At 39.5% G+C, this 27,816-nt stretch overlaps 1 protein-coding gene across 1 annotated transcript in view; it reads left to right on the top strand.

Moving 5' to 3' along the window:
- RYR3 (ryanodine receptor 3) overlaps positions 1-27,816 on the top strand; it is a 580,605-nt gene that overhangs the window by 261,993 nt on the left and 290,796 nt on the right. Inside the window, exons 12-16 of the mRNA XM_017857433.1 lie at positions 1,195-1,316; positions 15,064-15,232; positions 16,574-16,709; positions 19,425-19,520; positions 21,022-21,140. Of these exons, the coding sequence (XP_017712922.1) occupies positions 1,195-1,316; positions 15,064-15,232; positions 16,574-16,709; positions 19,425-19,520; positions 21,022-21,140 (642 nt within the window). The remainder of the gene's footprint in view (positions 1-1,194; positions 1,317-15,063; positions 15,233-16,573; positions 16,710-19,424; positions 19,521-21,021; positions 21,141-27,816) is intronic.

Here is a 27,816-nt window from a genome sequence, read left to right as displayed (position 1 = left end):
ATATCAGGAAGTACCTTCAAAATAATAAAAAGCAAGGAAAAGATTTTCACATGGAAAGGAAAATAAGTTGTTTCTTTAAGCTAAAATGAGAGAGGCCAACAATCTTTATTCTATAGATACCTTCTAGAGCCACACGTTTTGTCTGTGTTGACATGTAGACTTCCAGGATCTACACATTGTCTGTCTTTGCTTACTTCCATCAAGAAGAAACCATGTCAGGGAACTTGGATCAGGATTTGACCTTGACTTGAACCAGGATCAAACTGTCTCACTTAACACACTTGATCGTTTTAAGGGAAAAGCCACTGACCTCCACATAAAAAGTTGGTAGCCCCTCCCAAAAACATGGTGTCATGGTGTCCTTAGTGACAAGTACATGTGCTTAGCTTCCAGATAACTGGTCTAACATCCGTACTATACTGCCTCTGATAATAATAAACATTCATTGAGCACCTATTAGATTCTAGGTACCATGCCAAGTGATGACATGTAAATCATTGAATCCTGCAAACAACCCTCTAAGATAAGTCTGTTTGCAGATTGGTGAAATCCAAAGCAAATGGGGGTTAAGTAACTTGCCCAAGGTCACACAGCTGGTAAGTGGCATAGCAGGACTAGACAAAGGTCTGCTGATATCAGAGCCCGTGCTTTCAAATTGACTCCCTAGCCTCCAAGAGAAGCCAGCTACCACCTTGAGCTGCTTTCCCCAGTCCTACAGTTAACTCACTCAGTGTAGTTGGCCTTCAGTCGAGAAACCAAGCCTGATCCCAGTACAGGGTTTTGCTTTACATTGTCTTTTACTTCACTTCATCTCTGGAGGAAAAGACTTTGAACACAGTGACTTTTCCCATTTCCAAGGGTAAGATTCCACGTTCATTTTAAGAGAAAAATCGATTATGAGATACGTTATCACCCTTTCATATCTAGGCCTGAGGAACGTGTCATAACTCATACCATGATGGCACATAAAATTTCATTTTCATCAAAGCACTGTGTCTAAGGAATGATTCACATGTCACTAATAGGGCATATGGGTGCAATAACTTCGCTAATGTCCCATTCTCAAAATGGACCCAGGGGAGCTTATTTGGGGAAAGGAATAAGAGGCACGAGGGAAATACTGCGGGAAATGTTGACTGTCCATATGTGGAATAATTGTAACCTTAGAGCTTCTGTCCCTTGCCACGTGGGTAGGTCATACTCCATCAGGAAGGCCACATGGATGATGGATTAACACTGCAGAGATGCCAGCGTGAGGAGTCCCAGGCTGCTCGGATCATCCGGAACACCACAGCCTTATTCAGCCAGTTTGTCAGGTATGTTAGCTCCTTTCCTCCTCTAACTAGTGAGTTTGACTCTGTGGCCTTCCAACACCACCACCCACCTCTTTTTGATACTGTGAATGTTTTCAGGAAATAATGATACACCAGCAAAGAGTTTTACCATCAAGAGCTTGAGACTGAAACAGATTTCCTACACAGGTGAACTCCTACTAGCTTCACCCTTTGCTCAACAAATGCCCAAGCTCCATTAGTTATTCAGATTGGAGTGATGAATATCCAAGATCTTTGCATGCAAATGAAGTGAAAAGAGTGAGAGTGCATTGGTCCATTTTATATTTGTGTGTAAAGAGAAAAACAGCAAAGAGGAACTGATACACTCCCCATGTATTACGTACGAAGGGTTTCTCCATCATTCAGAATTGCTGCTATGGTTTGGATCAAAGTAGCTTTGCACTGGAAGCCTTGGGTTACCCAACTGTGGCTGTGGCTTAAATGAGAAAATTAACTGAACTGCCTGCTTGGATCATAATCCCTCCAGTCTAAATAATGCTTCCAAAACAGAACTCTGTGAATTGTTTTCACCAATTACCATGAGAAACTGATTCTGTTGTCAACTGTGCAGTGTTCCAAGATCATTCTCCTCTGGTAGGAAAATCTCTCGAAAGCCAAGGGGTGTAAATTACATGTGTGAATTTGCATGAAATGAGAACTTTGTTTTAGATCTTGACTTTTCTTGCTGTTGAAAGACTGCAGTCCAAGGGATGTGTATTAGGAAACAGGCTGGGCCGCCGTTGCAGTTCAGAGTAAACTTTTACCTCTTGTTTAGGTAATAATATAAAGTAGGTAGGTGGTTTAGGGAAAATAGGTGGCCTAGCTACTGGGGCTCAGGTTCCTTCCATCTTGCTGTTCTGACATCTCCCAAGATTCTTAAAGGGCATCCCTGGACCAGAGCATCAGCATCACTTGCAAACTTGTTAAAAAAATGCAGATTCTCAGGTTTTACCTCAAACCCACTGGATTAGATACCCTCAGAGTAAGATCCAGCAACTCATATTGTTATAGGCCCTCCAGGTGATGCTGATGCATACTAAAGTTTAAACACGACTGCCCTACTATAGAGATCTTAACCTTGGCCACATGCTAGATTTATCTGGGGAGGTTTTAATACCCTGATGCCCAGGCTACATCTTAAACCAATTGCATCAGAATCTGCAGATGTTGGATCCAAATGCTGGTATTTTATCGAAGCTCCCTAGGTGATTCTGACATCAGCCTCGGTTGAGAACTGCTATCCTGGGATGTTTTTCCATTCACATGGTCAAAATGTCCAGAACAGATAACTCTATAGAGGAAAAAAGCAGAGGCAGAAGTAGAAAGAGTTACCTACTTTCTACCTAGAAGTAGAAAGAAGTAGAAAGAGTTACCTACTTTCTACCTAGAAGTAGAAAGAAGTAGAAAGAGGCAGAAGCTGGGGTGTCTTAGGGGGAAAGGGAGAGTGGCTGCTACTGTGTAAAGCTTTCTGGAGAGCTGATGAAAACGTTCTGAAACTGATCATGGCAAAGGTTGCACAACTCTGAATATTCCCAAAGCTGCTGAACCTTTGAATTGTACCCTTCAAATGGGTGATCATATGATATGTGAACTGTATTTCAATTAAGTTGTTATTTTAAAAAGTCAGTGGGAGTTATGTGCCTGACAATGGGAAAATTATTTTTAAACATCTTTATTGAGGTAGAATTTACATATTACAAAATTCATCCTTTTAAACGTACAGTTCCATGAGATTTTATTTGTTTGTTCTTTGTTTGAGATAGGGTCTCACTGCAGCCTTTCCGCCATCTGAGCTCAAGCAGTCCTCCCACCTTAGCCTCCTGAGTAGCTGTGACCACACATAAAAAGCATCGCACCAATTTTTTTTAAATTTTTTGTAGAGATGATGTCTCACTATATTGCCCAGGCTGGTCTCAAATTGCTAGGCACAAGTGATCCTCTCACCTCAGCCTCCCAAAATGTTGTCATTATAGGCATGAGCCGACATCCCTGGCCAATTCAATAAGTTTTAATATATTTATTTGCAGAGCCTTACAACCATCGCTGCAGTTCAGTTTTAGAATGTTTCCATCCCTCCAAAAATATCTCCTATGCTCATTGCAGTTTATTCTAGTTGCCACCCACAGCCCTAGGCAACCACTAATCTGCTTTCTGTCTCAATTTAATACATTAATAAATCATAAAATATGTTGTCTTTTGAATCTGGCCTTTTCACTTGGCATTATATTTTTGAAGTTTATTCTTTTGTTTCTTCGCTTATTTATTGCTGCAGAGTATTCTTTGTGTGTGTGTGTGTGCATGTATGTGTGTGTAGAGTGAGAGATTACTAAGAATAATGTTTTTATGGATATTAGTGTAAAAGTTTTCAGATATGGTTTCTGTTTCTCTTGGGTAAATAGGAGTGAAATTGTTGAGTCGCATATAAATTTGTATAACTTTTGATATATTTTATTGTGGTAAAATATGTATCACATCCAACTTATCATTTTAGCCATTTTTAAGCTTAGTGTCATCACCACTATCCATCTCCACATTTTTTAATCATCCCAAACTGAAACTCTGTATTTATTAAACAAGAACTCCCTATTCTTCTCTCCCTCAGCCCCTTATAACTTGTACTTACTCTTTGCTTCTATGAATTTAGCTATTCTCAGTACCTCATATAAGTGGAGGCACACAGTATTTGTCCTTTTGTGTCTGGCTTATCTCACTTAGCAAAATATCTTCAAGGTTTGTCCATGTTGTAACACGTAACATGATTTCATTCCTTTTTAAGGTTGAATAATATTCCATCGTATATAAATACCATGTTTTATTTATTCAGTTGGGTATGTTTAACTTTATAAGAAACTGAAAAATCTGTTTTCCAAAGTGGATGTACCATTTTACATTTCTCTTAGGAATGACTGGTTTCTTTTCATTACATCTTTTCCTCCATTTGTTACTCTGACTTTTTGATTGTAGCCATACTAGTAGCTATGATACTAGTAGCTATGATACTAGTAGATACTATCGTGTTGGTTTTAGTTTGAATTTCCAGAATGAATAAGGATACTGGACATCTTATGTGCTTATTAGCCATTCATGTATCTTCTTTGGTAAAATGTAATTAAGCATTTTACCTTTTCAAATTGGGTCATTTGTCTTAAAATTAAAATTTGAGAGTTTGTATCTTCTGAGTTTTTTGCCATAGTTATGATTTGCAAATATTTTCTCTTGGTCTTTGGCTTTTCTTCTCATTTTTTTTTTAAATAGTGTCTTTTGAAGCACAAATGTTTTATTTTTGATTAAGTTCAATTTAACATATTTATGGATTGTGCTTTTGGTGTCATACCTAAGAACTCTTTACTCAAATCATCATGATTTTCTCCTCTGTGTTTTTCTGAAAGTTTCCGAATTTTAGCGTTTACATTTAGGTCTGTGATCCATTTTCAGTCTATTTCTGTGCACAGTATGAGGTAAACGTTTAAATTAATATTTTTGTATGTGGCCATATGGATATCAGATTTTTCCCTGCACAGTTTCTGGAAAGACAACATTTCCCCATCAGGTTACCTTAGCACTTTTGTCAAAAGCCAAGTGAGCATAAATGTAAGAGTTTCTTTCTGGGCTCTTAGTTCTGTTCCATTGATCTGTATGCCTGTCATTATTCAAAAATAATGCTGTCTTCATTAATGTACCTATAGTAACTATTGAAATAATGTAGAGTGAATGCTCCAATTTTGTACTTCTTTTCAAAATTATTTTGGTGCTTCTGGGTCCTTTGTATTCCCATGTGAATTTACGGGTGAGTTTATTTCTGTCCAAAAAAAAATTCTGCTGGAATTTTCATAGGTATTAAATTGAATCTAGAGATCCGTTTTGGAGGACTGTTAGCCTCATAATATTAAGTCTTCCAATCTACAAACATAATATGTCTATTTATTCTTCTTTAATTATTTTCAGGAAGATACTGTGGTTTTTATTATATAAGTCTTGCACTTCTTTTATGAAATGTATTCCTATGTATTTGATTCTTTTTGGTGCTACTACAAATAGAATCATTTTTTGATTTCATTTCAGATTATTTTCTGCTGGTACATAGAAATTAAGTTTTAAAAATATTGGACTTATGTCACTGACCTAATTGAAATTATTTATTCAGTGGGCTTTTTGGGGAGCAGGTGGATTCTTTAGAAATGTTTACATATAGGATTATGTCCTCTGTGAATAAAAAGAGCTTTATTTTTTTCTTTCCAATAGGGATGCCCTTTATTTATTTTTCTTACATGATTGCACTGGCTAGAATATCCACTACAATGTGGAATAAAAGTGATGTGAACAAACATTCTTGTCTTGTTCCTGATCTAAGGTGGGGGTGGGGAGAGGGCAGGAAACATCAGTTTTTCAACATTAAGTGTGGTTTTGACTGTAGGATTTTTGTAGATGCCCTTTATCAGGTAGAGGAAGTTCCCTTGTATTCCTAGTTTGTTGAGAGCTTTTCTCTTGAATGAGCATTAGATTTGGTCAAATGCTTTTTCTTGGTCTATCGACATGATCATATAGTTTTGTCCTTTGTTAATGTGGTTTATTACATTAACTGGTGGAAAATCGGGTATTGGTGTTTCTGTTACTGTTGAATTGTTATCTTCTACTTCAATTCCATCAGTTTTTGCTTCACCTATTTTGGTTTCTGTTAGGTGCTTATATGTTTATAACAGATGTATATTTCTGATAAATTTGCCCTTTTGTAATTTTAAACTCTTTTCCTTTTTTCTCTGTGAACATTTTTGTCTTAAGTCTGTTTCATAGAGCCATTCCAGGTGTCTTAGGTGCAGATAATGTTTTTTGTTTGTATGGCATATTGTCGTCAATCCTTGTGCTTTTAACCTATTTGTGTCCTTGAATATAAAGTGTGTCCCTTGTAGGCAACATATATTAGATTTTTAAAAATAGTCTGACAATCTCTCCCTTTCATTGGTATGCCTAATCCATTTATAGGTAATGTAATTATTTAGATAACTGGATTTATGTCTGCCACTTTGCTATTTATTTCTTATGTCTCTTTATTTATTTTTTGGTCCTCTGTTCCTCCCTTACTACCTTTTTTTGTGTTAAATAGATACTCTCTAGTGTAACATTTTAATTATTTTGGGTTTTTAAAAATACTTTTTTGAGGAGTTATTTTCTTTTTTTTTTTTTTTTTTTTTTTTTTTTTTTTTTTGAGACAGAGTCTCACTCTGTTGCCCAGGCTAGAGTGCAGTGGCATGATTTCAGCTCACTGCAAGCTCCGCCTCCCGGGTTCATGCCATTCTCCTGCCTCAGCCTCCCGAGTAGCTGGAACTACAGGTGCCCGCCACCATGCCTGGCTAATTTTTTGTTTTTTGGTAGAGACGGGGTTTCACCATGTGAGCCAGGATGGTCTCGATCTCCTGACCTCGTGATCCACCCGCCTTGGCCCCCCAAAGTGGTGGGATTACAGGTGTGAGCCACTGTGCCTGGCCGAGGAGTTATTTTCTTAGTGGTTGCTCTAGGGAACTTAATATATGTTTAACTTGAAATAATGCACTTCAAATTAATACTAACTTAACAAATAAAGCAACTTTGCATTAACATTTTTCCATTCTTTGCCTAATCCTTTGTGATAATATTGCCACTTATATTACATCTTCATAAGTTATAAGCTCAGCAACATGGTTTTATAATTATTTTATGCAGTTTTTTTAAATCAATTACAGGAACAAAAGAGGAAGATACGTATTTTTATATTGCTTCTGGTATTTACCTGCATAGTTACCTTTACCAGTGTTCTTTATTTCTTTGCATGGATTCTAGTTACTGTTTGGTGTCATTTTCTTTCAGCCTGAGGGACTTCCCTTAGTATTTCTTACAAGACAAGCCTGTGACTATTTGCTGATGGACCTGTGTGTGTGGCTGGATTTTGTTTTCTGCTTGTGTGGGAAGCAATAGATAGCTAGGGTCCTCTCCAGTTTTTCCTGAGCATGTGTGTGGCCTTGCACATTGCCTACTCTGCCCTATCAGAGCTGTTTTGCCATGAGGCGGTGGAGGGAGGGAGATGGAAGCATCAACAGGCTGAAACACTGAAATTTTAAAAAATTAAATTAAAAAAATTTAAAAAAGAAATTAAAAAAATACACACACACACACAAACATACATACACACACACATACATATATACACACACTGGGCCGGGTGTTGTGGCTCACGCCTGTAATCCCAGCACTTCGGGAGGCCAGGGCACATGGATCACCTGAGGTTGGGGTTTGGAGACCAGCTTGACCAACATGGAGAAACCCGTCTTTACTAAAGATACAAAAATAGGCCAGGCGCAGTGGCTCAGGCTTGTAATCTCAGCACTTTGGGAGGCCCACGGGCGGATCACATGGTCAGGAGATCGAGACCATCCTGGCTAACACGGTGAAACCCCGTCTGTACTAAAAAATTCAAAAAATTAGCCGGGTGTGGTGGCGGCGCCTGTTTAGTCCAGCCCTACTTTTGGGAGGTGAGCAGGAATGTGCTGAAACCGGGAGCGGAGCTTGCTGGAGCCAGATGCGCCCCGCATCCAGTCTGGGCAACAGAGCCACACATCTCAAAAAAAAAAAAAAAAGACCAGAACAAGTGAGATAGTGGCGCTGCCTGCTTAAGCCAGCTACTCAGGAGCTGAGCAGGGATCAACTTGACCAGAGTTAGAGGTTGCGTGAAGCAAGATCAGCCTAGCTCGTCCAACCTGCGCTAACGTTGTGACCCTCTCAAACATAAAAATAAATAATAATTTGATTTTTTTGTGCTTTTAGTCGAATTTCCAGAGTCCAGAGATCATTGTTTGATGTTTTGTCCATTTTATTATGGTATGTGTTGTCGAGGGAAAGGATGTACTCAGAGCTCTTTACTCAGCTATTAAGTCCCACCCTCAAGAGGGAAATTCTTGATTCTTCCAGGCACAGGATATTTTAGGAAAAAAGGACTAATGAAAAAATATCAATGCTGAGGGGCTGTGGGCTGCGAATAAGTTATAGTATTTGAATTTTTTAATAGCTAGGAAGTAAAGGAGAAGAAAACATTTTGGAAGTAGATTCTTCTTCCCCATCTCTTTTGAGAAACCAACTTTGTATGCTGTGTGCACATAGAAACCAGGAGGAGGGGTGGCCTTCTGGGAGCACATTAAGACTAAGAGAATAGGGAAGGAACAAGAAAGAAAAATGAAGAGGTTAAAGTTTCATCATGCTATCTCATCATCCTCTGTAGAGTTGCTGGGAACTGTCCAGTAGAATGAATAGTGTGATCGATTAAGGAGTCTGAAAAACTCTGCTGAGGAAAAGATACTGTCAGCTGTCCTCTAAGTTTAACCTTAGAAGAGAGACAACAAATAAATCATTATGTTGTGATAAATATTCAGAATCACATGGGATCTCACTTGAATTTAATAGAAGAATTCATTGGCAAAGGCCCAAGAATGTAGTGGGACAGGCTATAGGGAGTTGAAGAAGGTGGGGAGGGATAGGAGCCAGTTGTAGTTATTTCTGAGTTGAGGCTCTGACTTATCTCTGTACATTGGACTTTTCTCTCTGAGGTTCTTTTAGAGTAGAATATGAACACCATGATGCTTTCCAGAAGTAATGTCTGTTTTCACTGTTGCTTCCCATGCCAAGCATGTGATATGTCTTGTTTTTTGAGGAAGGAATGAATCTGCCCTAGTCTAGTAGAGGACTGTAATATTCATGTTTCTTCAAGGGACAAGATGAAGTAGTCCAGCAATGAGATCCCAACAGACAAAAAATTAGACCTGAAGGACCCTGGCAATCAACGAATGCACCTTTCCTATTTTCCAGGTGCTAAATGGAAGCATAAGAGGCCTAGCAGCAACCCAAATATCACACTGATAATGGCAGTGGCAAGGCTGAGACCTGAAATTTCCAACTCCCTGTATGGTGCATATGCTGCCTCAGTGAGCTACAAAAAATGTCTATAAACCTCTTGCTGTCATCTTTTCCAATCATGTAAAGAATTATTCTTGACCAGCCTCGGTGTCTCTAGTAAAATGAAAGTGTTTTTAAAACAAAAGCAAAAGCAAGTCCTGGAGCTGGACCGAAATATTGAGGAAAATGTGTTCATTCCTTCACTGAACTCAGAAGTGGGAAATCATATTGAATTGAGTTTCATACTGCCAAGGCTTCATCTCATGTACTCATGGCATTCTCTTCCCTACTATTTTTGTGTCTAATAATATCCCAGGTAGTCATTTGCAAACACTAACTGAGAACTTACAACATGCCTGGTACTGCCAGGAGTTGAATACACACTGATGTGCCTCCCTGCCTATAATAAGCTTACAGTCCCCCATTATTCCTTCCCCATTGCATGAACTTGGCATTTTTAATACAAAATTGGAATTATTACCTCACAGCCTGATTGCTTTCAGAACTTTTTGAGTCTTTGTTTGGGCCTAGATGAAAATCTTTCCTTAGCATGTATGCAAATTAATATATAGCAGTTGGTGAATAAGCAAATATACTATAAATGCCTAAGAGAGATCATTAGAAATTGGCCATCAAGAAGAAGCCATGCTAAATGCTCCAATTAAAAGACACAGCATGGCAAGCTGGGTAAGTAGTCAAGACCCATTCATGTGCTGTATTCAAAAGACCCATCTCACGTCACATGCAAAGACACACATAAGCTTGAAATAAAGGCCAGAGGAAAATTTACCAAGCAAATGCAAAGCAGAAAAAAGCAGGGGTTACTATCTTAGTTTTTGACAAGACAGACTTTAAACGAACTAAGATCAAAAAAGACAAAGAAGGGCATTACATAATAATAAAGCATTCAATTCAACAAGAAGAGCTAACTGTCCTAAATATATATGTACCTAATACAGGAGCACCCAGATTTATAAAACAAGTTCTTAGAGACCTACAAAGAGACTTACACTCCCACACAATAATAGTGGGAGACTTTAACACCCACTGTCAATATTAGATCATTGAGACAGAAAGTTAACAAAGATATTCAGGACCTCAATATCAGTTCTGGATCAAGTGGACCTTATAAATGTCTACAGAACTCTCCACCCAAAAACAACAGAATATACATTCTTCTCAGTGCCACATGACACTTACTCTAAAATCAATCACATTATTGCAAGTAAAACACTTCTCAGCAAATGCAAAAGAATTGAAATCATAACAGTCTCTCAGACCACAGCAAAATCAAATTAGAATTCAAGAAACTCACTCAAAATCACACAACTTCATGGGAAGTGAACAGCCTGCTCCTGAGTGACTCCTGGGTAAATAATGAAATTAAGGCAGAAGTCAAGAAGTTCTTTGAAACCAGTGAGAACAAAGAGACAATGTACCAGAATCTCTGGGATGCAGCTAAAGCAGTATTAAGGAGGAAGTTTATAGCACTAAATGCCCACCTCAAAAAGCTAAAAAGATCTCAAATTGACATCCTAACATCACAACTAAAAGAACTAGAGAACCAAGAGCACACAAACCCAAAAGTTAACAAAAGACAAGAAATAACCAAGATCAGGGTGGAACTAAAGGAGACAGAGACACAGAAAGTCCTTCAAAGGACAAAATACAGGAGCTGGTTTTTTGAAAAAATTAATAAAATAGACTGCTAGCTAGACTAATGAAAAGAGAAGAATCAGATAGACACAATAGAAAATGATAAAGGGGGGGATATCAGCATTGACCCCACAGAAATTCAAACAACCACCAGAGAATACGATAAACACCTCTATGCAAATAAACTAGAAAATTTACAAGGAATGGATAAATTCCTGCACATATACACCCTCCCAAGACTGGACCAGGAAGAAATTGAATTCCTGAATAGACCAATGATGAGTTCTGAAATGGAGGCAGCAACAAGTAGCCTACCAACGAAAAAAAGCCCAGGACAAGATAGACTTAACAGCTGAATTCTATCAGAATTCTACCAGGTACAAAGAGGAGATGGTACCATTTCTTCTGAAACTGTTCCAAACAATTGAAAAGGAGAGACTCCTCCCTAACTCATTGTATGAGGCCAGAATCATCCTGATACCAAAACCTGGCAGAGATGCAACAAAAAAAGAAAACTTTAGGCCAATATCCCTGATGAACATCGATGTGAAAATCTCAATAAAATATTGGCAAACCAAATCCAGCAGCACATCAAAAAGCTTATCCAGCATGATCAAGATGGCTTCATCCCTGGGATGCAAGGCTGGTTCAACATATGCAAATCAATAAACACAATTCATCAAATAAACAGAACTAAAGACAAAAATCACATGATTATCTCCATAGACACAGAAAAGGTCTTTGATAAAATTCACCATTTCTTCATGGCTAAAACTCAATGAACTAGGTATTAATGGGAAATACCTCAAAATAATAATAGCCATTTATGACAAAGCCACAGCCAATGTCATACTGAATGGGCAAAAGCTGGAAGCATTCCCCCTTGAAAACCAGCACAAGACAAGGATGCCCTTTCTCACAGCTCCTATTCAAGATAGTGTTGGAAGTTCAGGCCAGGCCAATCAGGCAAGAGAAAGAAAGAAAGGGTATTGAGACGGGAAGAGAGGAAGTCAAACTATCTCTGTTTGCAGATGGCATGATCCTGTATCTAGAAAACCCCATCGTCTCAATCCAAAAGCTTCTTAAGCTGAGAAGCAACTTCAGCAAAGTCTCAGGATACAAAATCAATGTGCAAAAATCACAAGCATTCATATACACCAACAACAGACAAGCAGAGAGTCAAATCGTGAATGAATTCCCATTAATACTTGCTACAAAGAGAATAAAATACCTAGGAATACAGCTAACAGGGGAAGTGAAGGCCTTCTTCAAGGAGAACTAAAAATCACTCCTCAAAGAAATTGGAGATGATCCAAACAAATGGAAAACATTCCATGCTCATGGATAGGAAGAATCAGTATCATGAAAATGGCCATATTGCCCAAAGTAGTTAATAGATTCAGTGCTATTCCCATTAAACTACCATTGACATTCTTCACAGAGTTAGAAAAAACTACTTTCAAATTCATATGGAACCAAAAAAGAGCCCATATAGCCAAGACAATCCTAAGCAAAAGGAATAAAGCTGGAAGCATCACACTACCCAACTTCAAACTATGTTATAAGACTACAGTAACCAAAACAGCATGATACCAGTACAAAAACAAACACATAGACCAATTAAAGAGAATAAAGAACTCAGAAATAAGACCACACATCTACAACGATCTGATCTTTGACAAACCTGACAAAAACAAGCAATGGGGAAGGGATTCCCTATTTAATAAACGATGCTGGGAGAACTGGCTAGCCATATGCAGTAAATTGAAACTGGACCCCTTCCTTATACCTTATACAAAAATTTACTCAAGATGGATTAAAGACTTTAATGTAAAACCTAAAGCTATAAAAACCCTGGAAGAAAATCTAGGCAATACCATTCAGGACATAGGCACAGGCAAAGATTTCATTATAAAAACATCAAAAGCAAATGCAACAAATGCAAAAATTGACAAATGGGATCTAATTAAACTAAAGATGTTCTGCACAGCCAAAGAAATTATCATCAGAGTGAACAGACAACCTACAGAATGGGAGAAAATTTTTGCAATCTATCCATCTGACAAAAGTCTAATATCTAGAATCTGCAAGGAACTTAAACAAATTTATATGAAACAACTCATTAAAAAGTGAGCAAAGGATGTGAACAGAAGAAGACATAAATGTCAAAAGAAGACATTTATGTGGCCAATAAACATATGAAGAAAAGCTCAACATCACTGATCACTAGAGACATGCAAATCAAAACCACAATGAGATACCATCTCATGCTAGTCAGAGTGGCAAGTATTAAAAAGTCAAACAACAGATGCTGGAGAGGCTGTGGAGAAATAGGAATGCTTTTAAACTATTGGTGGGAATGTAAATTAGTTCAACCATTATAGAAGACAGTGTAGCAATTCCTCAAATACCTAGAACCAGAAATACCATTTGACCCAGCAATCCCATTACTGGGTATGTACCCAAAGGAATATAAATTATTCTATTATAAAGATACAAGTGCACATATGTTCACTGAAGCTCTAGGCACAATAGCAAAGACACAGAATCAACCCAAATGCCCATCAGTGATAGACTGGATAAAGAAAATGTGGTACATATACACCATGGAATACTATGCACCTGTAAAAAGGAATGAGATTGTGTCCTCTGCAGGGACATGGATGTAGCTGGAAATGATTATCCTCAGCAAACTAATGTAGGAACAGAAAACAAAGCACCACATGTTCTAAGGGGGAGTTGAACAATGAGAACGCATGGACCCAGGAAGAGGAACCACACACACTATGGCTTGTCGAGGGGTGGGGGGTAGGAGGAGGCATAGCATCAGGAAAAATAGCTAATGCATGCAGGGCTTAATGCTTAGGTAAGGGGCTGATAGGTGCAGCAAACCACCATGGCACATGTCTGTGTAACAAACATGTGCATCCTGCACATGTATCCCAGAACTTAGAATAAAATAAGATACAAAAAAAAAAAAAAAAAAAAAGTCCTTGTGATGTTACTTGCACATTGAGCCAATTCTCAATCACTCAGGGCCTAATGATGCAAACCCACAAGAGGTGGGTCCATTTCCCCTTCCTCTTCATAGCTTTTGCCCACTGAGAGGCTCCCAGATGTACCCCTCAAGGAGATGGGGAAATGAAGGGTCATTTTGTTATCTGTAATGCTTTGTATTCTCTCTCTGTTGAAGGGGTTTAATTACAAAAATTGGGGAGAGATTAAAACAGAAAAAGACACTTGCAGAAAAGGAGGAACACAACAGGGAGAGAGAGATGGAAGGGCAGGTAACGTGGGGTTAGGGAACACCAAGAAACAAAGAGGGACAGACCTCAAAGCAGAGAAGAAGGATGTTTGAGAGATAGGGGACACTGAGAAAGGAGGGTGATAGAGAACACAGAGAGAGGAAAGTCAGATGAAAGGGACCACAGATACAGAAAGCAAAGGAACCATCAACAAATGGAGTGAGGGAAAGCAGGCATGTACCCAGAGAAACATGATGAGAAAAACACGTGCAGAGATCTCAGAATACACACAGATGTGGAGGGGGTGCAAGAGGAGAGACAAAGAGAAAACTAACATGGAGATAGAGGCAAAGACCCAGTGATAGAAATCCTTTCAGCCTTATGATTAATCAATGCCAAGAAGGTGTGATTGTTTAAAAGAATCATGGGTTAAGTTTATTTTTTTTTTTAATGTTTTATTTAAAAAAAAAAAAAAGTGTGACAGACAACCAGGGGTAAATGGAAGGGGAAGCATCTGCTGTAGATAGAAGAGTCACTGTCACAATCAGTGTTGAAATTACCTCTTTAGATTACAGGGAAATTATGATTAGACATTCAGTAAATACCCATTGATGCTATGAACTGAAATATTATGGTAATATTAACAGGATGAGTTATAAGTTGCTTGAAAATGTGCTAAAAGGAGTCATTTCCCTTTGTTTATGAAAATAGCTTTAAACTTGAATGTGAATATTTCCTTCTGTTACTCTGTTAGCTGGGAAACTTCATTTTGTAGCTGCTGGTACAATGGCCGCCCAAGGAAGCAGCTCATGGTGCACCATGGGGGGCTGTTAGGAGCGGGACCCAGTGGGTGTTCATCAGGGCGCTGCTGCTGGCTGGTGCCTAAACCATGTCAATCTCATGCTTTTTAGCGGAAACAATCGCACAGCTGCCCCCATCACCCTGCCTATAGAAGAAGTCCTGCAGACCCTCCAGGACTTGATCGCCTACTTCCAGCCCCCGGAGGAGGAGATGCGACATGAAGACAAGCAGAACAAGCTCCGCTCGCTCAAAAACAGACAAAATCTTTTCAAGGAAGAGGTAAGTCGGAAAATGAAAAGTTGAAATTCACTTTGTGTCCAGAGCTAAAATATTCCTATGACTGCAATTTAGCTTTGTCTCTCTGCATGCACGTGTTTATGAGAGAGCCAGAGGACAGGAGAGATTTGGAAGCTGGGAAATTGGAAGCCAACCTTCCCTGTCCGCCAAACCTGGTTACGTTAGCAATGGCTGGCACGTTCAAACCAGATTATGTTTTAAAGCTTCAGTGCCACATGTGTATCGAAAATACGTTTTCAGTAAATGTCAGCTGTGAGAGCATGACATTGGCTGTGATTCCCAAGTTTTGGGAAATGTTAGAATTACCTGGGAAACCTGTTTGAAAAATACAGATGCCTGGATTCTACCACATTAAGAATACCTGAGAAGCTGGTTTAAAAGACACAGAATATGCTAAGTCTTATGTCAGAATTCAGCATCTGAGTCACTGGGAGTGGGACCTGGCCATGAGGAAAATGCCAGCTGGGGCTTAAGAGACCCAGGGCCTCATTCTGGCTTCATCTCCGGCTGTGTATGACCACAGACAAGTCACAAGCCTTTTCCAGACTTGGAGACGTGATGATTTAGTGCCAACAGGCCATGGTTGTACTTCTGGACCTGCCATACGTGGGCACAGGGCTTGTCGCTTGGGCATTTCCAAAGTTAGTGGTATGGGATGTAAACCATCCCAGCTCAGTCTTCTGATCTAACCAGACTTTGGCTCCAGGGACATCCTCAATGCCTTAAAGGCTACTGATATTCCATTTACCATCTCCCTCCTATGTGCTAAGAACAGCTAGCACAGATTTTTACTGGGTGGCATAGTATTTCAGATTAGCTAGAAAAGTGGTGATAGTGTTATTGTCTCTAAATCCCACCTTTTTTGGGGGGTGGGGAGGTAGGAAGCAAGCATGGTTGTTTTGTGCATCTGAATGGAACTTGAACTTACTTGATATTTAAGAGAGAAATGGGTACTATATCTAGATCTGTTTCTGGGTGAGTCAGAACCACTTCACACCAGACCGAAAGCAGGTTTTTGTGAAACTCATTCACCCTCCCTCTTCCTAAGTATGTCCTTGGATTGAGTTAAGCACGTGGGGGCAACCTGTCAGAAGAGGCTGCTGACTCACTCTCCAAATGGATGCTATTTAGGTCTCTCAGGCATAAAAATGCATGTTTTGTTTTTAGGAGGGAAAAAACAAAACCCAACTGGCACCATGAAGGTCTATTTGCATACTGGCATTATCAGCTTTAAAAGGTGAATGATAGAGGAAGGGAAAGAGCAAACGGGATTCTGCTTTCTTAATCAGCAATGTTTATATTTTCCTCCACTCTCCTTCTCAGGGAATGTTGGCTCTTGTCTTAAATTGCATTGACCGCTTAAATATCTACAATAGCGTAGCACACTTTGCAGGGATTGCAAGGGAAGAGAGTGGCATGGCCTGGAAAGAAATTCTGAACCTCCTCTACAAATTGCTGGGTAAGTAACACATACAGTGCCTTCTCCCTGGGACGATTTCCATGTGAAATCCCAAGATTGTCTTTAAGCTGCCATTAACTGTGATATTTGGACTGCCTCAATCCTTAGAAGGCGTTTGTTAGCCATTCAGTTTTAACCCAACTGTTCATTCTGTTAACTAGTAGCAGCCAGTAGAAGCAGATGGTAATCAGTTTCGCTGCAACTACCTGGGAAACTCTTGACAGTCACCTACGCTCCGTGAACCTCTATTCCTTACCTTTCATGAGGAAACAAGACTAGAGCACATTTACGATGCCTTCCAGTTTTAAACTTCTGCAAAGATATCACCTGCACTTTAAGAATTGTTATTCTCTTAAATCTGTGCCCTCTCACTTGTCCACTTGTTAGTCGCGATTCCCACTGCTTTGGCCTGTCATTTCATTTTGGTGAAAAGAAAAAGGTGGGAAGTAAGAATATTCCAGCAACAAGCTTATCTTCTCACAGTATGGAGTGTGTAGTGATGTTCTGGTGACTGCTACAACAGGTTCCATCCAATGGGCCTAGGCCACCCGCCTATGGGTGGGAGGCAGAGAGAAGACAGTATGAGCCAATGCAAGAAGGTGGCCACCAGGAGTTGCCCAGACATTGTGATAAGCTAGTACTTCAGGGCTTTGCTCTGTGTATGTCCCACTTGAGAGGAAATCTATCATAGAAAGTTCACTAGGCCAGAAGGGAGCCCAGAGAAATCAGTCGGGACCTATTCCCCAGCTTAGGGTTCAGGCTGATTGGATTACCACAGTACTGATTGATTGCCACTGTATGACTGTGTAAAGTGTCTTCAAACTCTAGTGTTTTGTATTGACCCAGTAGGCATGATTTTAACAATAATACCTAATAATTATTAATCTTCGTGTGAGTGGTGGAATATCTCTTTTGAACCCCAGAACAACACTTTAAGGGTTAGTTACTATTATTGTCATTTCACTGATGAAGAAACTGATGTATGTGATGCTAATAACCCAAGGTTACACATCTAGTAACTGATGGAGCTATGGCTTGAGACTCAGCAGTGTAACTCCAGGACTCTTGTGCTTAACTTCCTTGTTGCAACTGACCTGAAAAGGAGGTTAGGAGCTCAGACTTGAATTGTGTCCTCTAGTGACTGAAGATACAAAGCTGAGGCCCTGGAGAAGGCCTTTCTTTATCCTAAATTTGCCATGTAGCAGCCTCAGTGAAATTCCAATTCAGACCTATCATGTGAAGGGCAAGCTACTTGGGGGCTAATCAATTTACATGGACTTGTTCCAGATTTGCATCTACTCTTTTTTTGTCCTGTGAAGAGAAGGTTATTTGGTGTAGATTGGTAAAACTCAAATGACAGCAAATTCTCTCCCTTTCTTTGCGGTATCGTCTGCCAGTGGCTTTCAAGTAGGAACAGGCATCAGGATCCGCTGGAGGGCTGGTTACAATACAGATGCCGAGGCCCAACCCCCAGAGTTTCTAAATCAGTAAAGCTGGATGAGGCCTGAGAATCTGCATTTTTAACAAATTCTTAGGTGATGCTGATCCAGGGACCATGCCTCAAGAACCACTGTCAAATAGGGATATATTTTAGATATTTTGTAGTTACATGCTGCTATTATGCATCCATCAGTGTATAGCCAGCCTTTCCAGCTGTGTTCACTGGGATACCTTCCTTTAGCACTGAAGAATAATAAATCTGTAGCTAAATTTAAGAAAACATGGCAAGAAGTTGAGTTCTTAAGTCAGTAACGAAGCCAGTATTAAATTCTTGCTTATCACAGTGAAGTAATTTCATTACTTTATGCATTTATTGTCTCCATTGCCTGCTTGATGCAGGCAGGGAATCTCTCTCCCTTCCCCATTGCTCTAGTCTGAACAGCTGGGCAGGTGTTTGGTACATAGCAGGCTCTCTGGAAATACTTGTAAAGTGAGCCAATACTAGATTTTTATTTTTCCAAGTATAGAAAGAGGTTGGGTGTGGTGGTTCACGCCTGTAATTCCAACAGTTTGGGAGGCTGAGGTGAGGAGGATCGATTGAGGCCAAGAGTTCAAGACCAGCCTGAGCAACATAGTGAGACCTCCATCTCAATTAAAAATATTTACACCAGGCATGGTAGCTCGCTCCTGTAATCCCAGCACTTCGGGAGGCCAAGGCGGGTGGATCACTTGAGGTCAGGAGTTCAAGACCAGCCTGGTCAACATGGTAAAGCCCCGTCTCTACTAAAAATACAAAAATTAGCTGGGTGTGGTGGCACACACCTGTAATCCCAGCTACTTGGGAGGCTGAGGCAGGAGAATCACTTGAACCCAGGAGGTGGAGGTTGTAGTGAGCTGAGACTGCACCACTGCACTCCAGCCTAGGCAACAAGAGTGAAAACTACACCTCAAAAAAAAAAAAAATTTAAAAATTAGCTGGACATGGTGGTGCATGCCTGTAGTCTTAGCTACTCTGGAGGCTGAGGCAAGAGGATCACTTAAGCTCAGGAGTTCATGGCTGCAGTGAGCCACTATACTCTAGCCTGGGTGACCGACTGAGACTGTCTCTAAAAAAAGGAAAAAGAAACAGAATTGTGTCAGAGGGCTAGGTAGGGTAAGATTGGCATTCAGTTCCTTTTAGTTGCTAAGCAAGTGAAGTATTCAACAGCTTTCCAGGTTCTCATGCCCATCATTATATCCTTTAACCTCTGTGATCAAACGTCTCCTTGTTTGCAGCTGCTCTCATTCGTGGAAACAGAAACAATTGCGCTCAATTCTCCAATAACCTTGATTGGCTCATCAGTAAATTGGACAGACTAGAATCTTCCTCAGGTGAGAATTGACAGGAAACTATAACTAGAAAAAATGAAAGGTTTTTTTTTTTCTTTCTGTAAAAAAGAAAACGAAGTTGAATCTTTTCCAATGGATTGCAAACAATCCTCAAATCATTATTTCAAAATTAAAAAGTAATAGTCTTCAAGCTTCCTGGCACCTGTACAACTTTATTTAACAACTCTAACCCAGACTTCAACAGTCCTTCCTTTTTAAATTTTTTACTCTGTGCCTTCATTGTTATTCCGTGCCTTCATTTTAGTCTTTTGGTCCATTAATCACCCCCCCGCAACCCCACCCACCCAGTGATCCTTGTCTCCTTCTAACTCCTATTATATTCTTATTCTCTGGGTTTTCAAACCTTTTTCAGTATTGTCCAAACTATTTCTTATAGTTCTAAAAGCGGGAGTGAAGAGTGACAGGGATGAGAGGAAAAATGATCCCCACTCACCCTTCTCTCCTGACTCACCCTTCACATCATATCTATAGTCCTCCCTCATGACTTACGGAGAATCTGAGCCAAGAGTGTGGTCATTATTGGGAAGTGACATGCTGCAGGGCTTAGCAGTTTGCTTCCTCCGAGATGAGTAAACATGGCAGTTGTAGGCCCCTCATGGGGAAGCTGGAGGGTTTTGGTGCTTTTCTCAAAGTCTGGAAATGACAGGTGTTTTAACAGACCGGCCAAGAGAGGTTTCCCCAAGGATCGTCCACCTACACACATCTTCCTAAGCCTCACTTTTCTTCAGTGCCTCAGTCTCATGGGCTAGATTACATTTCAGGCTAATTTATGAAAACATTGAGTGAAAAACAGAATCAAAAGGAATTTTCTTAATAAAACTGATTAAGCTATTAGCCAATTACTTCCCTTGAATTTCCATCATGATGTTACCATGTATGTGCCAGGCTGCAGAGGCACTCATTTTTCTTAGGCCTTCACTTACGTAACCTATCCAGTGTACCAAAAAAGGGGGGAAAAGCCAAATTGACTTTATTGTGTGAGCTTACAATTTGTTTGATACATGAGTAGACCTAAAATAAAAATAATTTCTAAGGTAGTTCCTAGAAAAAGTCTTATTTGGGAGAAACTCAGAATATTTTCCAAATTACTCGAATGACCTTTAGAATTTATAGTAAACTGGACATCTTCTTTTATGTCTATTTTTAAATGAAGTATTATTTAGTTTGATCAAATGAAAATTTTTATTTTATAGCTGCTTCTCTATATTTTAACATACAAAGATCATGTATTTGTCCAGGAAGCAGGAGATAGGGTTTGTGCTGAATTAAAATCACCCGTAAATTACAGCCTGGTTGGCCTCCGGGGGGGCTCTGAAGTCTACCGGAAATGAATGCATTTTTTCTGGCTGGAAATATTTGGTAGATTCAAATAATTGATGACATCCTGTACCCTCAGGAAGGTCTGTTCACACTCACGTTTCTAAATTATGGTCACTTCTGCCGGGCATTTAATGTCCAAATGATGTTTGTGGCATTCATGTAGGTATCTTGGAAGTTTTGCACTGCATCTTAACTGAAAGTCCAGAAGCCTTAAATCTGATAGCAGAGGGCCACATCAAGTCCATCATCTCCCTGTTGGATAAGCACGGGCGGAATCACAAGGTAGGTGTGGAAAGAACAGTGATTGAGTTTGCCTGGTGTTTCCCTCCCTAACGTTCATGACCATTGTGTATTACTGAGAGTATGTTGATTAGTCTCTTTCTTGACTTTGATAAAAATCTTGGGAAATTGGAAAAAGACTTTCCCTGAATACAAGCACACTCCAAGGTGGGCAGCCACACTGGTCTTTGGATGGTTCCATGGGTTTTCACCAGCTCCCCAGTCGCCACTCATTATCATTAACTCTTAACACCAGCTCACTGTGGGACACTCAATAGGCCCTGTCTGCACAAGGCCAACCGTACGGGACTGGTCCAGGAACTTAGTAGTGAAACAGCTTATACCAAGCTGTATAGAAAGGATATGAAGAAATCAGATTTAAAACAGTGTAGAAAGTCTTAGCAACATGGTTTGTTATTAAACAAAATCAGATTTACTATGAGTGAAACCAAATGAAGTAAATGAGTCTGTGCATGTGCAAGCAGGAGAACTGGAGCCACTGGTCCCTCCCTTTTATACAAAGCAGCTATATGAGTTGGGGCCTCAGTTATGTCATCTGTAAAATGGAGACAGTAGCATCTCACTAAGTGGAATGCTATATCATTTTTTTGAGATCTCATAGTTCTCACATCTCTATTTTTATGAAGTTATATCTCTAAGACACAGTGATCTATGGGGAAAGTCTACTAAAATACGGAGAGTTGTTTTCCTGACCCTTCAACATCTGCACACACATGGGGGCTACTGTGCTCATGAGTGGACAGACGCAATATTCAACAGCTCAGGAGGTATATTTCAGAGCAGAAAGCATGATGGGACATGTGGGACTGCAGCTGTGCTTCTGCAGAGGGACAGAAGTAGGCTTGGTCACTGGCAGCCTCTGCGTGTCATCACCAGTGGGGACTGCATATTTGAGACAGCTCAGCGTGTCCGGGAGATCGAGACTCGGCAGCATAGACTGTATGACATGCATCCGCCTTGGGCAGCAGAAAGCCATGGTCCTTAGCATGTGTGAAATTGTTTGACAAAGAATAAAAAGAAATATGTGGGATCTGAAATTGCTTTTCCAAATGCAGTAAATGAAAGGCAAGCATGAAGCTTCAGCTTTAGTCCAGATGCTCTGCGTTCCAACACATTCCTTCCTGTCTGGGAAGTAGAATGAGAAGGATCGATAAGCACCTGAGCAGCACATGCTAGGAGCCGTGGGCTACGTGCAAATGTCAGAGAAGCCTTTTGACAGGAAAGCTGCTCTCATCTCATTGCCCCAGAGGTTTCTTTATTATTAGAACACAGAGTGTACTTAATAAATAACCAACTTTGTTGTGGCTTCTTTCAGCGGAAAGCCACAAAGCATTTGATGCATGTCACTTGGTGGCAAGTTGATGACTATTCTACCCATTCCACAATTGAGAAAATCCAGGCCCACCAAGCTGAAGTGTTTTGGTAGAAATCAATGCCTGATCTGATATGTTATCAGAGTAGCCTTTAATCTTCTAGAACCAAGACATTGTTAGAGAAATTCTGGTAATGTAAAAGTTGAAGCGATGTGATCTTGGTACCTAAGAGTCTTTTCAAAGATGTTCCTTTTCCATCTTTGGATAGATTTTTGGGTAAAGGTCTGTCATGAATTCAGATCCTTCCTTAGGTATTACTACATTGGGTAGCTTTTATTTTCAAAGAGAAAAACAGGTTCAAATCATCACTAATGTATTTGTGGTCATTTTGCAAAGAATGTGCTGAGTGGAGGCCAGACTTCCATGCAACACTTCATCTTTGCTTGGAAAATGCCAAGGTCATGTTTTTCTATCCGGGCTGCATTGTTGTCTCCAGTCCTAGAATTTCAGGAGTCTCTGACCAATCCACTTAGTTTTCGGTGAAGACAGTGACTCAAAATATGCAGAATTTTAAAGCCACAAGGGACCTCAAAAGTCCTGTCACAAGAGCAACAGCAGTAATGATAACCAGCATTTATTTTGCACTTAACAAATGCCAGTTATTGCTGTCAGTGTTCATGTGTGTCTTAGTCAGGTCTCATTACAACCTTACGACATAGCATCATTATTATTTGTACATGACACTGGCAGAAAGAAGGGCGGGGCCTGGGTCCTTGGATGTTAAGCGGTTTCCCAGGGTCACACAGCTAATTAATAATTAATGACACACTACAAGCAGAAATTGAATATTCTTTCCAGTGTTTTTTTCAAGCTGCAGCCTGTGAACATGTTCTTCAGAATCCAAATGTTCTGTGAGAATATATTTAATTTTGTGATTTTATTTTTATAATTATCTAAATACAAAACTTCTGCAGTGAAAAATTTACCACTAGAAAGCATTTTATTTGCTTTTTCTATTTATAAAAAATAAGGGGTACAAGTGCAATTTTGTTACCTGGATATATCACGTAGTGCTGAAGTCTGGGTTTTTATTGTAACCCCAACTCAGATAATGTACATTATACTCATTAAACAATTTCTCATCATTTACCCCCTTCCACACTTCGAAGTTGCCAATGCCTATCACCCCACTCTCTATGTCCACATCTCCACATTATTTAGCTCCCACTTAATTGTGAGAATATGCAGTATTTGACTTTCTGTATCTGAATTATTTCACTTTAAGATTATGGCTTGCAGTTCTATCTGTGTTGCTGCAAAAACCTGATTTCATTCTTTTTTATGACTCAGTAGTATTCCATTGTGTTTGTATATACACCACATTTTCTAATCTTCCATTGATGGATATGTACGTTCATTCCATGTCTTTGCTATTGTGAATAGGGCTGTATTGATAAACATACAACTGCAGATATCTTTTTGATACAGCAATTTATTTTCCTTTGGGTAGATACTCAGTAGTGGGATTGCTGGATCAAATGGTAGATCTATTTTTAGTTCTTTGAGAAATCTTCATACTGTTTTCCATAGGGGTTGTACTAATTTACATTCCCACCAACGTATATAAGCATTCCCTTCTCTCTGTATCCTCACCAACATTTGTTATTTTTTAGTCTTTTTCAATAATGGCCATCCTGACTAGTGTTAAGATGACATCTCGTAGTGGTTTTAGTTTGCATTTCTCTGATGATTAGTGATGCTAAGCATTTTTTCATATGCTTGTTGACCATTCACGTGTCTTCATTTGAAAAATGTCTGTCCATGTCCTTTGCCCACTTTTTAATGGGATTATTTGTTTTGTTGTTGTTGTTGTTGAGTTGTTTGAGTTCCTTGTAAATTCTGGATATTAGTCCTTTGTTGGATGCATAGTTGGCAAATATTTTCTCCTATAGGTTTTCTGTTCACTCTATTGATGATTTATTTTGCTTTGCAGAGCTTTTTCATTTAATTAAGTCCCATTTATCTATTTTTTGTTTTTGTTGCTTGTGCTTCTGAGGTCTTAGGCATGAATTCTTTGCCTAGATCAATGTCTGGAAGAATTTTCCCTGGGTTTACTTCTAGGATTTTTATAGTTTCAGGTCTTACACTTAAGTCTTTAATTATATCTTGAGTTGATTTTTGTATATAGTGAAAGAGAGGGATCCCATTTTCATTCTCCTGCATATGGCAATCCAGATTTGCCAGCACCATTTGTTGAAAAGGGCATCCCTTTCCCGGTGTATGTTCTTGTCGACTTTGTCAGAGATCAGTTGGCTGTAGCCATGTGGCTTTGTTTCTAAGTTCTCTATTCTGTTCCATTGATCCATGTGTCTATTTTTATACCAGTACCATGCTATTTTGCTTACTATAGCCTTGCAGTATAATTTGAGGTCGGGTAATTGTGTCACGTGTGTCTGTGTGGAGACCACCAAACAGGCTATTTATTTCATCTGGGTGCAGGCGGGCTGAGTCTGAAAAGAGAGTCAGCAAAGGGAGATAGGGGTTGGGGCTGTTTTATAGGATTTGGGTGAGTAGTGGAAAATTACAGTCAAAGGGGGTTTGGGTCACAAGGTGCTCATTGGGGGAGGTTTTGAGCCAGGAGAAGGAATTTCACAAGGTTAATTGCTCAGTTAAGGTGGGGCAGGAACAAATCCCAATGGTGGAGGCAATTTTCACTTCTTTTATGATTCTTCACTTGCTTCAGGCCATCTGGATGTATCTATGTGCAGGTCACAGGGGATACGATGGCTTAGCTTGGGCTCAGAGGCCTGAAAGTAATGTGATGCCTCCAGCTTTGTTCTTTTTGCTCAAGATTGTCTGGGCTACTCAGGTTCTTTTTTGGTTACATAGGAATTTTAGGATTGTTTTTTCTAATTCTGTGAATGACACTGGTATTTTGATAGGGATTGTATTGAATCTATAGATTGCTTTGGCCAGTATGGTCATTTCAAAGATACTCATTCTTCTGATCCATGAGCATGGGATGTTTTTCCATTTCTTTGTGTCATCTGCAATTTCATCAGTGTTTCATAATTTTTTTTAGAGATCTTTCACCTCCTCAGTTAAATATTTTCATAGGGTTTTGTTTTTTGGCAGCTATTGTAAATGGGATTGCCTAGAAGGCATTTTCATATAAGTTAGTATTTGGCAGACTGGAATTGGAGGGCTCCTATGGGTTCATGAAGGTAGCCTTTAGGGTATGACATTTTTCCTTTAAATATAATCTTACATCTTATGGGTTTGAGATGTTAAAATTCTTTCTGTACCTTGCCACTTCCAATCATATGCTTAGAATTGAGACTACATATAATGGTAGCAATTATTATACCTTTACTTCTTTGCTAAAATATTTAAGTTGTTAGCTTTGTCCCTTTCATGGAAATAACTGCCACTCATCAAAAGCATGATCAGATTTGAGGTCAAAAAGTTATAGGGAAAGAACACAATCTTTGGAGTGAAAAAGACAGGAGTGTGTTGCAGTGCTCACTCCATATTTTCTGAATGCATTTAACCCTTTGACCTCTCAGTGATTTCACTCTTGTGGATCCTTCAGCAGCTCCTCACTTCCTACTTTTCCAGGACTCATCAGAATTCTTCTCTGGTCAATTAATAAATAAATAAAAATAAATAAATTATTGTCTGCTCTTTAAAACTTAGTTCAAACGCCACTTCCTCCATGAATCTTTCTGATTCCAGTTGGAATTCATCTCCTCTCTTCTTATGATTTGTTCTCTGCTGTAATGATTGTTCTAATCTGCCTCCTATTATAGTTATTTTTACATATCTATTTCTCTTACACCTGTAAGTTCCTTTGTGGTAGGGACTGTCTTTGAAATCCTCATAGCGCCCAGCTAAGATGTTGTACATGGCAAGCATTCATACATGTTTGTTAAAGGTTTAATAAATGAATAAAAGGAACAAATGAGTGAGCTAGAATCTACTCCTGTTTCACCTTGAACTAATGGAAGCTCACATATATGTACAGGCCTCATCTCATCCCACAGGTGCCTTATCAGTGGCAAGAAACACACTATGTTAGTAGCACTAATTTTGTTATTTGGTAAAAAGAATGATGAAAATTCTAACAGTCACCCTGTAGTTTTTCCAGAGTAAGATTCTGCTAATATAAATAAAATATGAATTTTCTTTTTTTTTTTATTATTATTTTTTAATTATACTTTAAGTTCTAGGTACATGTGCATAACCGTGCAGGTTTGTTACATATGTATATTTGTGCCATGTTGGTGTGCTGCACCCATCAACTCGTCAGCACCCGATCAATTCATCAATTTATATCATGTATAACTCCCCCAAGCAATCCCTCCCCCCTCCCCCCTCCCCATGATGCCCCCAGTGTGTGATGTTTCCCCTTCCCGAGTCCAAGTGATCTCTTGTTTCAGTTCCCCACCTATGAGTGAAGAACAGTGCGGTGTTTGGTTGTTCTGTTCTGTGATAGTTTGCTAAGAATGAGGTTTCCAGCTGCATCCATGTCCCTACAAAGGAGCAAACTCATCCTTTTTTATGGCTCGCATAGTATTCCAATGGGTGTATATGTGGCCACATTTTCCTTAATCCAGTCTGTCACAGATGGACATTTGGGTTGATCCAAGTCTTTGCTATTGTGAAGATGTGCACAATAAACATACATCGTGCATGTGTCTTCTGGTAGTAGAATAATGTATACATCCTTTAGGTATATACCCAGTAGTGGAGATGTGGGTCATATGGTACATCTAGTTTAGAATCCTTGAGGATTGCCATACTGTCTTTCCATAATGGTTGAACTAGTTTTACAATCCACCCCAACAGTGTAAAGTGGTTCCTATTTCCTTCCCACATCCTCTCCAACACCTGTTGTTTCCTGATACTCTTAATGAATTGCCGTTTCTAAACTGGTGTGGAGATGGTACTCTCATTGTGGTTTTGATTTGCATTTCTCTGATGGCCAGTGATGAGAGCATTTTTTCATGTGTTCTGTTGGCTGTATGAATGTCTTCTTTTGAGAAATGTCGTTCATATCCTTTGCCCACTTTTTGGATGGCGTTGTTTGTTTTTTGCTGTAATTCTGTTTGAGTCTTTGTAGATTCTGGATATTAGGCCGCTCTTGTCAGATGACGTAGATTGCAAAAATTTTCTCCCATTCTGTAGGTTGCCGTTTCACTCTGATGGAGTTTCTTTTGGCTGTGCCAAAGCCTCTTTAGTTTAATTATGATCCCATTTGCAATTTTGGCTTTGCTGGCTCTGCTTTTGCTGTTTAGACATGAATCCTTGCCCATGCCTATGTCCTGAATGGTACTACCCCATAG

The sequence above is a fragment of the Rhinopithecus bieti genome, unplaced genomic scaffold, assembly GCF_001698545.2.
Source record: "Rhinopithecus bieti isolate Rb0 unplaced genomic scaffold, ASM169854v2 scaffold_44948, whole genome shotgun sequence".
NCBI classification, from domain to species: Eukaryota; Metazoa; Chordata; class Mammalia; order Primates; family Cercopithecidae; genus Rhinopithecus; species Rhinopithecus bieti.
The sequence above is the reverse complement of the archived record's forward strand: the minus strand, read 5'-3'. Positions and strand labels throughout refer to the sequence as shown.